This window comes from Crinia signifera, chromosome 6 (assembly GCF_055691185.1).
Source record: "Crinia signifera chromosome 6, ASM5569118v1, whole genome shotgun sequence".
NCBI classification, from domain to species: Eukaryota; Metazoa; Chordata; class Amphibia; order Anura; family Myobatrachidae; genus Crinia; species Crinia signifera.
The window spans coordinates 166947352-166963274 of NC_139222.1; the positions used below are offsets into that span (position 1 = coordinate 166947352).

General features: G+C 44.4%; 2 protein-coding genes across 4 annotated transcripts in view; one reads left to right on the forward strand and one right to left on the reverse strand.

The window, feature by feature from the left end:
• Positions 1-6911, forward strand: part of UNC13D (unc-13 homolog D) — a 62281-nt gene extending 55370 nt beyond the window's left edge. For all 3 annotated transcript variants that reach the window (XM_083147969.1, XM_083147970.1, XM_083147968.1), the window contains 5 exons: positions 411-494; positions 2003-2120; positions 4282-4405; positions 4617-4819; positions 5836-6911. In XM_083147969.1, the coding sequence (XP_083004095.1) occupies positions 411-494; positions 2003-2120; positions 4282-4405; positions 4617-4819; positions 5836-5945 (639 nt within the window). In that variant the 3' untranslated portion in view covers positions 5946-6911. The remainder of the gene's footprint in view (positions 1-410; positions 495-2002; positions 2121-4281; positions 4406-4616; positions 4820-5835) is intronic.
• LOC146008559 (tripartite motif-containing protein 16-like) lies at positions 6803-15221 on the reverse strand. The gene is made up of 5 exons (XM_083147971.1): positions 14560-15221; positions 13410-13631; positions 12228-12345; positions 7736-7834; positions 6803-7602 (listed from the first exon to the last, which is right to left on the reverse strand). Exons 1-5 carry the CDS (start codon positions 15001-15003, stop codon positions 7016-7018), a joined length of 1470 nt encoding a protein of 489 aa, XP_083004097.1. The 5' UTR covers positions 15004-15221; the 3' UTR covers positions 6803-7015.
• Between the last annotated feature and the right edge of the window lie 702 nt (positions 15222-15923).

Sequence of the window (15923 nt, forward strand, 5' to 3'; positions counted from 1 at the left end):
GGAGTTACGCCACTGGGAGGCTCTATGCTCCATGGGGAGCATAGAGGATGGGGGAGGTTCCCACAGATGGGGGAGTTGTTCACATGAAACATCCACTCGCCGTCCGTTCGCTCGGTGTCTCACCGCATTCGGACGGAGCGATCCATACGGTAGGCGGGCTAAGAACACTCGGTGGCCATCCGAAAATACACATCCATCCGATTCAACTAGAATAAGGGCCTTTGTGTCATGCTTGGTACCACATTGCATACACTTGAATTGCCATTATGAGTATTATAATCTGTCAAAGTGTGCGAGAATGTTTTATGGACAGAATATAAATGTATTCCTCTTCGAACAGTTGAAACAATGGCAACACAAATATATATATATATATATATTAACAATGTCCTATCTGTCTCTTGCCTCAGACACTGGAACAGGATCTTGAACTCTGCTCCTCCAGCACTCGCAAACTAATTGAGAGGTATTACCAGCAGAAGATTGCACAGCAGGTAACAGGGCAAAGTAGAGATTTATTGGCTTCCTGTTGCATTACAATTCCATAAAGTACAGTTGTATGAGTGCTCAAAGGGGGCTCTATGCAGTTGGGCCCCTCCTCCATCCCCTCTGTATTTTACCTTATGCCAGCAAGCTGATCTTTTCTCCTTCGCAACACCATGTTCCCAGTGATATTCTGGAAGATGGCAGATGCATATCAGAGAGCAAAGGCTCTGGCACGGGGGCAGGGTCTTTACTATCACTGAGCATCTTTTTGAAGATGTCACTGGGAAGATGGCGCCAAGTACACAGATTCACCTATGCACATACTACAGATGCTGTTGGTTAATACTGGTGGGGTGGGGAGTTCGCAGAGGTCATCGAATATGTCCCAGAGGAGTGAAGGCAAAACAAACATGATGTAAAGGAGATGGTTATAGATCAATAGGTCTCCAGCAGTTAGGTCAACATGCATTGGGTCAATAACATTAGGTCAACATGCAGAAAGGTCAACATGGGTATAGGTTGCCATGTCATTAGGTTGACATGGGCAAGGTCGACAGGCAAAAGGTTGACATGGGGGGTTTTCACTGGTTTTTTTTACCCAAATGTCGACACAGTCGACATGGACCCTGAAGCGTAGCACCGCGTCCCCTCACATGGCACATTGCACTGGACATGCTTCCGACACAGTGACTCGCTACGCTCACCACACAATTTCATTCTCCCACCATGCCCTAGTGGATGCTAGGGCATGAAATACCGCCTGTCGGCACATTTCGGCTCAAAAACTGATGTTGACCTTGCCCACTTCAACCTAATGCTATTTCAGAAGGGGAGAGAAATCATTCGATGGTTGGCGACAATCAAATGATTTCTCTACCCTTCAGCTGCATGTGAGGGGATGTGTTCTCGGACACACCCCCTTGCATGTTACCGAGGGGAAGCTGGCGGCAGGGGGAGTCCGGCATTCGTCGGGACAGCACTTACTCGCTAGGCAATGACTATACACTGCCTAGCGAGCAGGTATGAATCAGGCCCATGGGACAAATAATATAGATCTGTAATGCAATAGGTGTTCCTGGAGGGTGACTGGGAGTTGGTTTGAAGTGAACGCAAAGCAGACCATCTCGTGGGATATGTTATGGTAGTTGCAGGTGTGTCGGGAGAAAGTGGATGTATTTTCAGGCACACAACCCCTTCCACAGAGGCCATGTTCAGACAGAGACACTGCAGCTGCCATTGCTACCAATCAGCTTTATCTATGTGGGTGATGTCATCCTAAGGAGAGCTGTGGAAGCTTAGTTTTTACTATAGCACTGTTTCCTGTGGGCAGGGTGATTGACGCAGAATGATCTAATGGAGAGTTGATCTGTGCTGATTAGTGAGAGATCACCAAGGATAAATTGGATTAATAATGACGTTGTCATCCTGACAATATAACATCAGAAATACATTGTTGGTGTCAGAGTACATAAAATGTAAATCCGTGCCACTCACCTTTCTTTTCAACCTATGACAGGTATCCATGACAGAAAAGTATGGTGCTGTCACAGTGAAGGCCAGTTACCATCAGTCAGAGCAGAAACTACGTGTGGAGATCCTCAATGCAGTGAATCTCCTTCCCCTGGATTCTAATGGTGAATATAGTGCATAAATTGACACAGATTATGTTTTTACATACACAGCGCTGGTGGCAGAGGTGGTTCAGGGCTGCTGACTGACAGCTCAGCCTGTGAAGTCAGCTGTAGAGCGAGGCAGGTCATCAGCATCCCAGAACATTTGTTTCTGACACACAGTGCCGGGATGCCGAACTAGACTCCATCCCCGTTTCTGCTCCCAAGTCAATAGTACTGACCAATGAACCAAGCTGCCTGGGGGTTGAGCATGTGAAAAGGAAACCATCAATTTTACATGACCAGACAGGTTCTTGTCATCGATGGTTCCAGCTAAAACATCCATCAATGCAAACCTTCCCTGTTCTGTTCTTGAGCGGAACAGCCTCTGCTTCCATTATTGGCTACTGGGTTGTCATATTATAGGTGGGTCCAAGTCATGCAGTTGAAGAATTGAAGAGCATTGCTGGGTGCACAAGCGGTTCCCTACCGCTGCTGCCTGGATATTTCAGATTAGAGGAGCAAACTGGGCAGAGGTTGGAACTATGAGGTAATGCATAGCACTCTACTTCATGGGTTTCAGAAGAACCAGGGGGTGGGGGAGAGGCAATGCTGATCAGTGGCCATCTTATATATGAAATATTTAAGAAAAAAATCTACAGCATGCAATTTTTTTGTCTACTTATGAGAGATATTCTTTGCATTGTTCAGCAGTTGCTGTGCATGACATTGCGGATGAGGTACTGAAGTAAAAACAACCAAACATCCCCAGAATAAATGCAGCAGATGCTGGCACCTTAGTATAATTGATTTTGCCTTCAACCTACAAATATTTCAGTGTCTACTATAGCTTCACCCTGGTGTGTGACGAGCAATGATACCACTAGGCATTTCTTGACGTTTGCTGTAACATTAATTGGCATGCATTAATCATCACATTTTTAATACATCTGTCCACTGACCACATGCATATCGGCATAAACTAACACTGTACGCATGAATAAATTCACAAAGGACAGCTCCTTTGCAATTTCTGGGTTTATGACCTGTGTCCTGTGTCATGTATTGGATGAAGTGTGTGCTGCGGTGGCTGTAATTGGATCCCTCTCAGCAGGGAGGCGCGATGTCCATAAGCTTATATAGGGCATTGCCATCTAAACATGGTGGTACCCTCCACATACAAGCCCCAGAATCTATTGTATTCCAGTGCTTGGTGCATATGTGGTAAGCTGCCAAACCTCCGAAAACTCATTAATTTTTGGAGGTTTGGCTGCATAGTTCAGCTTACTGCATCCCATACATGATCACTGACCTACACAGAAATCATGGCACTCCATAGGAAAGTTTCCTGAAAGACACAACCCGGACACATTTCCAATACTTTTTTAAGTGTACTCATTTGTTACCCTTCTCCTGAATTCAGGATTTTTATTCACAATTTACTAGAATTTATGAGACTGGAAGCCATGGGTTAAAATTTCTTCCACATTCAGGTAGCATGGCCGTCACTAGCAATGTCTCCTAATGGAACCAAGGAAGAATGTTGGGAACGCTAATGGTCCGCCACATAGTGTGACCTGTTGAAATCGGCTAAATTGTTAACAAAATTGTCTAGTGTATACCTAGCATTAGAGTGAGTACAGAACAGTCAATAGGGTAAAGAGTACAGAGCATTCAGTGATGAGAGTGCAGAGGCGTCAGTAAAGAGAGTGCAGAGTGGTCAGTATAGATAGTACAGAGCAATCAGTAGAGAGAGGGAAGAGCAATCAGTAGAGAGAGAGAAAAGCGAAATCAGACGAGACAGGGAAGAGCAATCAGTAGAGAAAAAAGCGGTGAGATGAGAGAGGGAAGAGCAATCAGTAGAGCGAGAGAAGAGCGGTCAGGTGAGAGAGGGAAGAGAGGTCAGACAAGAGAGGGAAGAGAGGTCAGACGAGAGAGAGAAAGAAGAGCGGTTAGACGAGAGGGAAGAGCAGTCAGTAGAGAAAGGGAAGAGCAAACAGTAGAGAGAGAGAGAATAGCGGTCAGTAGAAGCTGCTTTTAACCTCTATTGCCAAAGCAAATTATATGATTATCAGCAATGTATCTAGAATGGGTGAGTTTAGTGTCATTTGCAACCGAAATCATGATAGAAGATTATTTCTAGGATTTCAGAGAATGTGATTGTGGGACTTGTTCTTCTATGCAGGCAGCAGTGACCCCTTCGTGCAGCTAATGCTGGAACCTAAACATGTATTCCCAGCAGTGGAGTCACGCTCTACACAGGTCAAAAAGAATGAGCTGAACCCTCTGTATGACGAGACCTTCGACTTGTGAGTGATTTCAAAAACTTGTGTGATTATTAGGTAATGAAATGCTGGGAGAACTGTGGACCATCTCTTTGGCTAAGCCAAGGTTGTGGCATTTCCTGTGTTTTGTTCTGTTTTTGTCCAGTTAGATAATAAATGCATTGTATAAAAAAGGTATTGTACAATTGTCATTTTGGAAAATATATTCCATTAAACTATTCTCTCCTTCCATCAGCCTGGTGACCCTGGAGCAGTGTGAGGTTCCCGGAGCATGCCTATTGCTGACAGTGTTTGATTATGATACTCTGCTGTCTAATGAGCTGGAGGGAGAAGCTTTCTTACCTCTTGCCAATGTGCCTGGGCTGAAAGAGGAGATCAGTGATGCTGTCACCATCATCCCACAGATCCGGCTACCCCTGTCTCACCCAAAACTCAATGGTCAGTTCTTACTTATTTATTAATAACGCTGATGTATGTATATTCTGGTTAAAAGGGTGTGGATCAGAGTTGACAGTTATTAGGTCAACAATCTCTAGGTCAACCCCCAAAAAGGTAGACATTCACAAGGTTGACACAAGCAAAAGGTCGACATGGAAATGGATGATGCATATTAAGGTCAACATGCGCTTTTTTTTTCCAGGAGTGTCTAAGTTTACCTTGTTGCACATGGTAAAACTAGTGTTCCGCGTCCCCTTACATGGCTGGCTATACCGTACCCAATCAAAGTCCACATGGATAGTAAACGTTTCAAAAATGTAGAAAAATCGTTAAAAACTCATGCGACCATTATCATGTCCACATATTTGTTTTTCCATGAGAACTGTATACTGGCCGCTGTTCCTTTGTTTTCACAGTTACATGCCTCCCTCAGTACAGGATCATAGTGGGAATTACTGAAGTGTGATACTATAGATATTAATATATATATATATATATATATATATATATATATATATATATATATATAGATATAAATGATTATACACAGTACTGTCAGCATCTCTGACTCTCATAGATATTTTGTGGCATAGGTTTGGCCTTATAACAGTTGGGGATTGATCATCAGCAATTCACAGGGAAGTAAGGTCACAGAATGGTTTTATAGGGTGGTGATAACCATTTGTACCAATGTGTAACCACAAGCTGTATTGATGGCATAGTTCTCCATTGCTAGTGCTAGAAACCCATATTCATATCCACACAATGGGCAACTCAGTGTAAAAAGGTGCAAATTTCACAATCCGACAAAACAAGTCCGACTTTAAAAAGATATGGATCTGACAGCATTCAATGCTGTCGTTAACGGCAACAATGTCGGGAAATGTCTGCAAAGATTGAATTGCAACTTGCAGACTTGCAACATAATGGCATTAGCAGTTGTTTTCCTTTTTCCAAATTTTGTTAATCATGATAATTTAAATCGGGGCTAAAACAACCCTTTGCCTCCTTCCCAGGGGATCGCATCCTGCAACTCCTGGACTGTCGTCGTTCAGAAAAGGAAGCCGCCATGTTTGTCAAACTTCGTAGGCAGAGAGCTCATCAGTCTAAGGAGTCTGAGCGGTGACCCTAGTACATGAGGTGCTGAATATAGCAATCGCTCATTAGCTAAAGACTCACACCAGGAGAAGTTTTCTGCTGCATGGTCAATGAACTGAGGAGATGTTAAGTGGGCGTAAGGATACTGTGCAGAGCTTAAACCTATATGTACGTAATGGAACAATGGCTGCTACTCTTTTTTTTTCTACCATGCAGAAAGCTGGATACAACAGTAAGATTTAAACTTCCAATACTTAATGTTCTGAGATATTATAGAAGTATACAAATCATATTGGATTAAGGAGCAAGGCTATCAAAGTGTACGATAATCATGTGTAAAAAGGTTCCCTATGCAAGTTACATCTTTATTTATGAAGGTAGTTTTTGAGCACACCACAGTCCACCCAAAATGGGAACATTGCAGTTGGAACATGAAAATGTAAACTTTCATGGCTACTATTTGACCTATGCTGACACAACTGCTTATAAAAAGCAGCTGTCCTGGCATATGGGGGAATGCTACATTGCAGTGAAACATGTTCTACAGCAAGTATTGGTGACAAGGAACAAACTGTTTTTGGGAATTTTTCATAGTTGAAGAAAAAAAAATTGGCACCTAAGCCAGAGATGCCAAGTCTGCACAAATATGTGACATTGGTACTATGGTAGCAGCAAATTACTTTATTTTTACATTTCTATTAAATGTATTTGTATTTGAAATGTGTGATGTTATCATGTCATCAGCAGAGTTTTGCTATGCAATCGTTAACTTAAAGGATTGTTTTAAAAAGTTATAATATGAATCCGCATAGAAGTAGATTTGATTTTACAGATACATTGTGGTACAATCATGCAGTTACAACAAACGTTACAATCTGATCTGTATGTGGAAAAAGTATCATCTTTATTTACACCCCAACTATACTGTGACACCTGCACATGTTAAGAGTTTTGTACAATTTCATTAAAGTTTGTATATTAAACAGTGGAAGAATGATGACTGTTAAGTTACGTAAAGATGTAAGTTTAAGATGTAGATTGCAGAAGAGTAGCCCAATAGTTAATGATTTGAAGTTTGGAAGGGATCAAAATTTTTGGTCAAAAGTTTGCTGATACTTGCCTGTGGAAGCGCTTAATGTTGACACTGGGAGGAGTTGATGTTCCTTCTCCAAGCGACATGATTGAGTTCCAGCTGATGAAAAAGATGGGGTACACAGGCTGGATAAAGGAAGCATTAAACTGATGAAGTAGTAACATATTGTCTGATACCTCATGGAAAGAAAGACTTCCTGCATCCCAGTCTAGAAAGATACCCAGTTTCTCCTGTTGTCCCGTGGTTACCAAAACTCTTTGACCATCATGCCAGGCATAACAGCGGGTACTGCTCCATTCTAAACACCAAGACTGTGAGTTTCTTCCTGCTAAACAGTAGCTCTGGTGCCCTTTGCGAGAGATATCATGATAGGTGACACCCAAGTTCACACGATTTCCAGACAGGCATACTTCCCAGTAGTGACGCCCATGAGCCATTGGCTCCCTACCTAGCACTTGGGTGTAGTGATCAAATCTTCCTGGATGTTCTGGATAAGCCTGAGGTTGCAGCTTGCATAGAACTCTGCGATTACTTTGCATAAGACACAAGTTATGATGGGCAGTGTCTGGGTCCAGGCTGATATCACGGTAATCTGTATACAAGAAGGTCATAGGAAACAAATGAGTCAGTGTCAGTGAAATAAATACCAACAAATAAGGGTGTTGGGGAAATTTGACACATAATGGGTAAGATAAGAAAAAAGAGTATTGTAATAAATATCTTACACTGTAGAAAATCGGCTCTTGCACGTGGGATCAACGGCAATAGTGGGCTTCTCCATAATTTTGGTTGTAATATGGAAAAGCTGCTATGTGTGGTCCACACTATAGAACAGAGTAAGTACATAAGTGAGGAAAGGAAAATAACAATGTATTAAAAATATGGAAAATACGGGGGTGGTACTGCGCTCTCCTTCTTGGAACCTTGATGTGATGATTAATCAAAATCAAGGGTCCCGTGGCATGTATAAGGTAGGTGCGTGCCTGTGCACCAATGTGCACCAATGTGCGATTGACAAAGATATTGCCTAATGCTCACCCTCTAAGAATGCAGACTGATATCTGTATGACCCTGTATAGATGCACAAGACACAAATGGTATAATGCAATAAACAAGGAGTTTATATTAGGTGAAAATGAACTGAGCTGTCTCAGGTTGATGGTAAGTCCGGGTGTCCCAGTGTAGGCTGGTGCTAATTGCAGTAAGCACGTACTGGGGCTGGGTGACCTGGACAGCACAGTGGGTGGGGGGGATGGGGGATGTGGCGTTTCACTGTGGTGGGGCAAAACACAGGTAAAGGTGAACAAGGTAAAACTGGTGCAAGGATGGAACTCAGTCTCTGCGGTCGTAGTAAGCGTGTATGTCACCGGGGGCTGGCGTCCCTAACCGCCCGGTGGTGCATCCCAACACTTACCCGATACCAGTCCTTCTGTGGTGCGGTCAGATGTCCCTCGTTGCCGAGTCTCTGAAGATCTTCACCGGCGCCAGCACAGCGTGCCGCCGGCCGCTGTGTGTGCACTGCTCTGACGGCTAGCGCCGTCACTTCCGGGTTCGGATGGTGATCGTGCGCCCGGAGTTCAGGTGCTGCCGGAGCTGTGTTTGCTCAACTCCCGTGGCTTGGGAGGAGGCTTGTAGGTAGATGGAAGTGGATAGGAGTGCTGTCAGTTGTCCAACGCGTTTCAGCCGAATACGGCCGTTTTCAAGGATTTTCAAGGAAAAAGGCCGTATTCGGCTGAAACGCGTTGGACAACTGACAGCACTCCTATCCACTTCCATCTACCTACAAGCCTCCTCCCAAGCCACGGGAGTTGAGCAAACACAGCTCTGGCAGCACCTGAACTCCGGGCGCACGATCACCATCCGAACCCGGAAGTGACGGCGCTAGCCGTCAGAGCAGTGTACACACAGCGGCCGGCGGCACGCTGTGCTAGCGCCGGAGAAGATCTTCAGAGACTCGGCAACGAGGGACATCTGACCGCACCACAGAAGGACTGGTATCGGGTAAGTGTTGGGATGCACCACCGGGCGGTTAGGGACGCCAGCCCCCGGTGACATACACGCTTACTACGAGTTCCATCCTTGCACCAGTTTTACCTTGTTCACCTTTACCTGTGTTTTGCCCCACCACAGTGAAACGCCACATCCCCCATCCCCACCACCCACTGTGCTGTCCAGGTCACCCAGCCCCAGTACGTGCTTACTGCAATTCGCACCAGCCTACACTGGGACACCCGGACTTACCATCAACCTGAGACAGCTCAGTTCATTTTCACCTAATAAACTCCTTGTTTATTGCATTATACCATTTGTGTCTTGTGCATCTATACAGGGTCATACAGATATCAGTCTGCATTCTTAAGAGGGTGAGCATTAGGCAATATCTTTGTCAATCGCACATTGGTGCACAGGCACACACCTACCTTATACATGCCACGGGACCCTTGATTTTGATTAATCATCACATCAAGGTTCCAAGAAGGAGAGCGCAGTACCACCCCCGTATTTTCTACATTACTCTAGAGCTTGGACCACTCAGGTCCTGCAGCCCCTTCGTACAAAGATATCCTTAGCGCCAACCTACCCATTTTTCATTGCTATTAAAAATATGGGTAAATGTGCTATCCTCCTAGCCTCAGCATACTCTGCTCTACCGTACTCATCTACTCAACATGCTCTGCTCTTCCATCCTCCTCTTCTCAACATGCTCTGCTCTAACATCCTCCTCTTCTCAACATGCTCTGCTCTAACATCCTTCTCTTCTCACCATGCTCTGCTCTAACATCCTTCTCTTCTTGAAATACTCTGCTCTACCATGCTCCTCCCCTCCACATACTCTGCTCCTCTTCAACTTAACATGCTCTGGTCTACCATACTTAGCACATTTTGCTCTAACAGCATCCTCTTCTCAAAATGCTCTGCTCTTCCATCCACCTCTACTCTAAATACTCTTCTCTACCATCCTCATCACCACAACATGCTCTGCTCTAGCATCCTCCTCAACATGCTCTGCTCTTCCATCCTTCTCTCTTCAACATTCTCTGATTGACCATCCTCCTCAAAATACTCTGCTCTAACATCCCCCTCTCCTCGACAAACTTTGGTCTACCATTCTCCTTGCATAAACATACTGTTCTTTACCATTATCCTCTCCTCAGTATCTTCTAGTACAGTGATGGCTAAACTTGACACTCCAGCTGTTGTTGAACTACACATCCCAGCATGTCCTGCTACAATTTTACTATTTGGCTAAAACTGATGCAGGGCATGCTGGGATGTGTAGTTCAACAAAAGCTGGACTGTCAAGTTTAGCCATCACTGGTCTAGCATATAGATCAATATATGCTCTAGTATTTCTCTCAATATGTTCTAGCGTTTTCTGTACCTCAACATGCTCTGCGCTATCATCTTCAGCACACTCTGCTCTAACATCCTCCTCTTTTCAACATGCTCTTTTCCATCTTCCTCTTCTTGAAATACTGTGCTCTACCATGTTCCTAGCCTCTACATGCTCTGCTCTAGCATCCTCCTCAACATGCTCTGCTCTACCATCCTCCGCACCTCAACATACTGTGCTCTACCATCCTCCACACCTTAACTTTCTCTACTCTATCATCCTTTTCTCAACATGTTCTGCTCTACCATCCACTGCACCTGTACTTGCTGTGCTCTACCATCCTCCGCACCTCAACATGCTGTGCTCTACCATCCTCCACACCTCAACATGCTGTGCTCTACCATCCTCCACACCTTAACTTTCTCTACTCTATCATCCTTTTCTCAACATGTTCTGCTCTACCATCCTCCTTGAAATACTCTGCTCTAACATTCTCCTCTACTTGACAAACATTGGTCTACTATCCCCTTTGCCTAAACAGCTTTACCATCATCCTCTCCTCCACATCCTCTGCTCTACCACCCTCCTCATCTTAACATACTCTGCCTATATAAAGAACACTGGAGACAGTTATATCTTGCAGTGAGTTTTAAGATCAGCAGAATTAAATATTTCAGTTATTCTTAAACAAGGCACCCTAACATTCCAGGTTTTAAGGATATGCATGCTTAAGCACAGGTGACTTAATTAGCTTAGCTATACATAAAACCAGGACTGCTGGGAAACTCTGAACTACATTAAATTAAAAATGACAATTTACTTGAAGCATAATTCTAAAACTTAAAACATCTTTTACAGTGCACACAATTAACACAACTAATTTAAGATAAGCAGTAAAAGCACACTAAGCATCAGAATGGCTCGGCACACCCCTGCCCAATGTCAGTCACCAGGGCCGGTGCTAGGGTGTCCGGCGCCCTCCTGCAAACCATAAATTTTGCGCCCTTTCACATTGCCATTGCAACAAACTGCAGCCCGATTGTGGGAGCGTATGCAACATGCAATCCTATGGAGGATCTCGGGTGCATGTACAATGTATGCATACACCATCTCAGTGCTGTGTCCGCAAAATGTTGCAGGCACTAAAGGTGCCCATACACGTTGCGAGAACCGCAGACGTTATGGGCTAGATCACAGTGCACAGAATGCATGCAATGTGTGTGCGATGCGATCCGAAAGCAGTACAAAAAGTATGTGCAGCACTCGTGACTGAGGGGGAAAGGAGGGGAGAGAAGTAGGAGATGGAAGAAGAGGAGAGGAGATAGGGGGGGTCGGAGTGTTGAGGACTGGCAGTGGCACTGGCACAGCACACTGAGAAGAGGGAAGGAATGGGAGGCGGCACTGCTGCCTGTTCATCATTTGATTGACAGCTGACTGGCGCAGGGAGCAATGCTACTGCCTGTCAGCTGTCAATCAAATGATGAACAGGGGCGGATCCGGACATGACATGTCATCCAGGCATTCACAGACAGCGCTACATGCCTTAGCGCAAGTGTCCGTGAGGAAGAGGGGGCAGGTCGCAGGAGGAGGACAGTGTGTGCGCGGTGCAGGGAGCTGCTCAGCCTCTCCATACTGCCACCCGCTGTCAGACAGGCACTGCGGGCGGCGTGCAGGCTGTGTACACTCGCGGTGCAGGGAGAAGCTCTTTATACTACCCCTCGCCTGTGGGCGGCGTGCAGGAGGCAGTGACAGTGAGGGCTAAGGCAGCTTTAGCAGAGCAGGGAGGGAGACTGCGCCTTTTCAGCATGGCGCCTCCCTGCTTTGCAGGAGCTGCTGAGTGGGTAGCGCCGGCCCTGTCAGTCACATCAAACTTCATTCCTCACCTTGCTGTACCAGCCTACCCATGTGATCAGCGCACAATTCCAGTAAACACTCCTTAAATTTTGATACAGCTGCATATAGTCCTGACCACTTGTGATCTGGCATGGAGGTTTCTTCTACCTGATATGACAAAATAAAGAAAAAACGTTCCTAAAATTAAAGTACAAGAACTAGGGTAAAGTGATGTATGTAAACAGCACACCACTGTGTAATATATAACTCTGCAGGGACTATTGGCCTGATTTAAATTTGGGACCCGATCATATTCACTGGTAATAAAAACAACAACAAACAAATAAAACAACAGTGTCCATGTGTCACCTCCCAATCAGATAGCCCAGTTTAGCCTGTACAGCAGTGGTTCCCAAACTGTGTGCCGTGGCTCCCTGGGGTGCCTCGGGACACATGCAGGGGTGCCGCGGCTTGGTGGTCCAGGACCAACTCAAATTATCAATGGTTAATTATTTATGAGCAAAACCAGTGCTGGTGGCTGCCAATCATAGAATGTGTACAAACAGAAGCAAATACTGCCCTTTACCACATAACTGCCACTAAGAATCGCATATAAACCCAATCAAATTAATTTTTTTTGGACCTAGGGGTGCCGTGAAAAAAATTCTGATTCTCTAGGGTGCCGTGAATCAAAAAAGATTGGGAACCCCTGCTGTACAGTATGTACTGTAGTGGGATGATGAAGGGGGCCCTGTATATATAAAGGAAAACAGTTGGGCTACAGACTTTACTAGGGAGGGCTGGTCACACTATAACAGGAAGACCTGATATGTGGAAGTCATCTATTCAATACTATCTTTGTGCAGATTCTGCTTTTGTCATGGTCATCAGCAGCTTATTTATTTAAAGCTAACATTAAGCTGGGCAAATAAATACACAGAGCTGCAGCCACCTCTATCTAGGCTGCATTTCCAGGGGTGTGCTACAATTGGGTCTAGGTGGCCATACTTTACTGAACGTGTGAACTCTTCGATCTTCCTATCCAAGCACAAGTTCAACTTCATTTCAACTCTAAAGTTGGGTGTATACTTGGGCGTATTTTTATGCACCGCAAAAATAAATATGTCCATCTCTATCTCAGGGCCATTATGTGTATTTTAATCAGACTTTGTTCTAGCTGGGAGTAAGGAGCAGCAAAAATAATACATATTGGTATGTACAGCTGATCCTACCGCTGTCACTTGCTGGTCCTGCTGCTGATCTGGAACAACCTGGGCAGACTGCATTGCTGTCATGGTAAGCCCTTCCACCATTTCATGGCTGTTTACATTCTTCAGCACTTGGCTTTCTGCCTGTTCCAGCATCTGCAGTAGACGGAACCCGGAGGCCTGCAGACTTCGTGCCATGTCTGAGAAGCCCTGGCTTACTACTCTGCGCTGTTTGGCATATGAAACCTGTGGGGATGTAGAATTATAGAACCAACTTAATTAAACACGTTTGCCAACTCGTATCATTTTCTTTCATATAATTTGAATCATTTCTATAGCCTTCATGTAGTAAGTGAGATCTAAAAAACAACCAGTACTGTATGGCCTTTGATGGGTGTTGTTTTACCTGAATGGTCCTAGATTTCTATTAGGTCATTAATGGTTTGCAGCTACAAATGGTGTACTGTACCTTTCATACTGTAGGTTCATAAAGGTTTGCACTGATCTGGGAAAAGATTGTGGAGCAACACTGGTACAATGTGAAATTTGTGGAGATTTCTTGGAGTATATTTACTAAGATGGAAGGGATGTTTCCAATAGCAATCACGTTCTATTTTTGATTTATTTAGCACCTTCTAAATAAAGATAATAGAGAGATTGGTTTCTATGGGCAACATCCCATCTTCAATAAAACTCTCATCGCCGTAAATTTACCCTCTAGTGATGATAGAAGTAATTTCGGGGAGACATTTTTTTTTTTTTTGTGGGGACCTTGCACCCAGGAAGCGGTGGGTTAGGTTGAGGCCCTGGTAGGGGGAATTTAGGGTTAGGCTGTAGGGAGGGAAAGGTTAGGATTAGGCAGTGGGGAGTAGGGTTAGGTGTTGGCAGCATGGCTTAGAGTCCGGCTGCAAGGGGTGAGGGTTAGACTGCTACATGGGAAGGTTAGGGGGGCAGGAGGTGATGTAAGGGTGCCTTCCAGTCTCTTAAATGTCAATCAAATAAATCCTAACTGTGATCGCAGCTGCAGGAACATCGTGGCAAATGCCCAATGCAGCTTATACAATTGCACAGTAGCAAAACAAATCAATCTGCTGCCTACATTATCAGCTTTGTGTCAGTCTCTGAATCAGGCCCATAGAGCAGGAAAAAAAAGGTAGATACTTGGAATAATCACCTGCACACTGGAGGCTTCATGGCTATCTCTGCATATAGGTGGTAGATCAAATTTTTCATTAGTTTCGCTTTCAAGGTTTCCTTCAGGTCTGTCTTGATGACAAAGATTTTCTAAAAGCACTCCCGCAGCCTTGGCTTGGTTGCTGAGAGCGGTCATCCCCTCACTTGATTCTTGAAAGTTTGAGAAGTCTTCTACCATTTGTGACAGTATACTGTTCTTGCAGAGCCGTGGTGAAGAGTCTGGTCGAAAGGTGGAACGACACTGGGGGCAGGATGTAGGCATTCCCTGTAGAGACCAGCATTGAGTAATACATGCCAAGCAAAAAGTGTGCCCACAGGGGATGGTGACAGGTTCTCGGAACAGGTCCAGGCAGACCGGGCAATACAAATATTCAGAACAGAGAAAAGCAGCAGTCGCCATGTCAGAATGTGAGCCTACAAGCATAGAACTGGATCGGAAGTAGCAGGACAATAGCAGGATGTATTCTTAGCTGTGCAATTTCCTCCCACAGAGCGTACAGCTGCAAAGATGAGGCCAAGGAAAAACAGTGCTGACAGATATACTATGAATTTAATCCTTTATCACACTTCCGTCTGATTTATGTTTCTCTGCAATAAATAATCAACCTGGACATTAGTGTGGCTTTCTGTAGGTACAGAATGACAGCTGGACATAGATAAACCTTAATGAAGTGTAAAAACGACATTTTTATATACTGATTGTAAGCCACACAAACTTCTGATATGGAATGCAGTGCAGGAATGATATACTGTACATGCGTGTAAGTTGCGTCGACCCCATTGTTAGTGCACAGTCACAGGTACTGATTCAGCTGCAAAGTGTCGGAATACTGGCAATTCGTAGGACCTGACATTGACTTATACAATACCAGTGCTGCCAGGACACTAGAAATTAAGTAAGGAATTCCCTCTTCATCCAATTTTAACCCAAATTGGAATAAAACTTCCGGCTAAGGCTGGAGAGACGACTTCACTGAAGACTACCATGAGCTAAATTACATTGATGTATATCAAGCATATAAGAAACACTTTATGAAATTAAGATAAGGAAATCAAAAACACAGTGCTGCCATCTTGAGCTGTGGAAATAGTTTTCCATGGAGGAAAAAAAAAAAAATCTTAACCAAGTGAAGCAATCACAACAGAAGGTATTGTAATGCAAATTCAGGTCCAAAGGATTATACAGTAGAATTATACAGTGCCACACCCTGTAACAACATCTGCACCTTAGCAATAAATACAGATTTTTGCTAAAGACAGAGGGACAGATGTACTAAGCTTGAGTGATAAACCACCAGCCAATCAGATCCTAAATGTCACAGGCTATTTTGAAAATGTCAGTTA

Coding starts and splice junctions, on each gene's coding strand:
- LOC146008559 (XM_083147971.1), bottom strand. CDS start 15,003: ATGCTTGTAGGCTCACATTCTGACATGGCGACTGCTGCTTTTCTCTGT. Junction 13,632..14,559: donor ATGAAGCCTCCAGTGTGCAG/GTGATTATTCCA, acceptor ACATCCCCACAG/GTTTCATATGCCAAACAGCG. Junction 7,835..12,227: donor GGGTAGGCTGGTACAGCAAG/GTGAGGAATGAA, acceptor TCTGTTCTATAG/TGTGGACCACACATAGCAGC.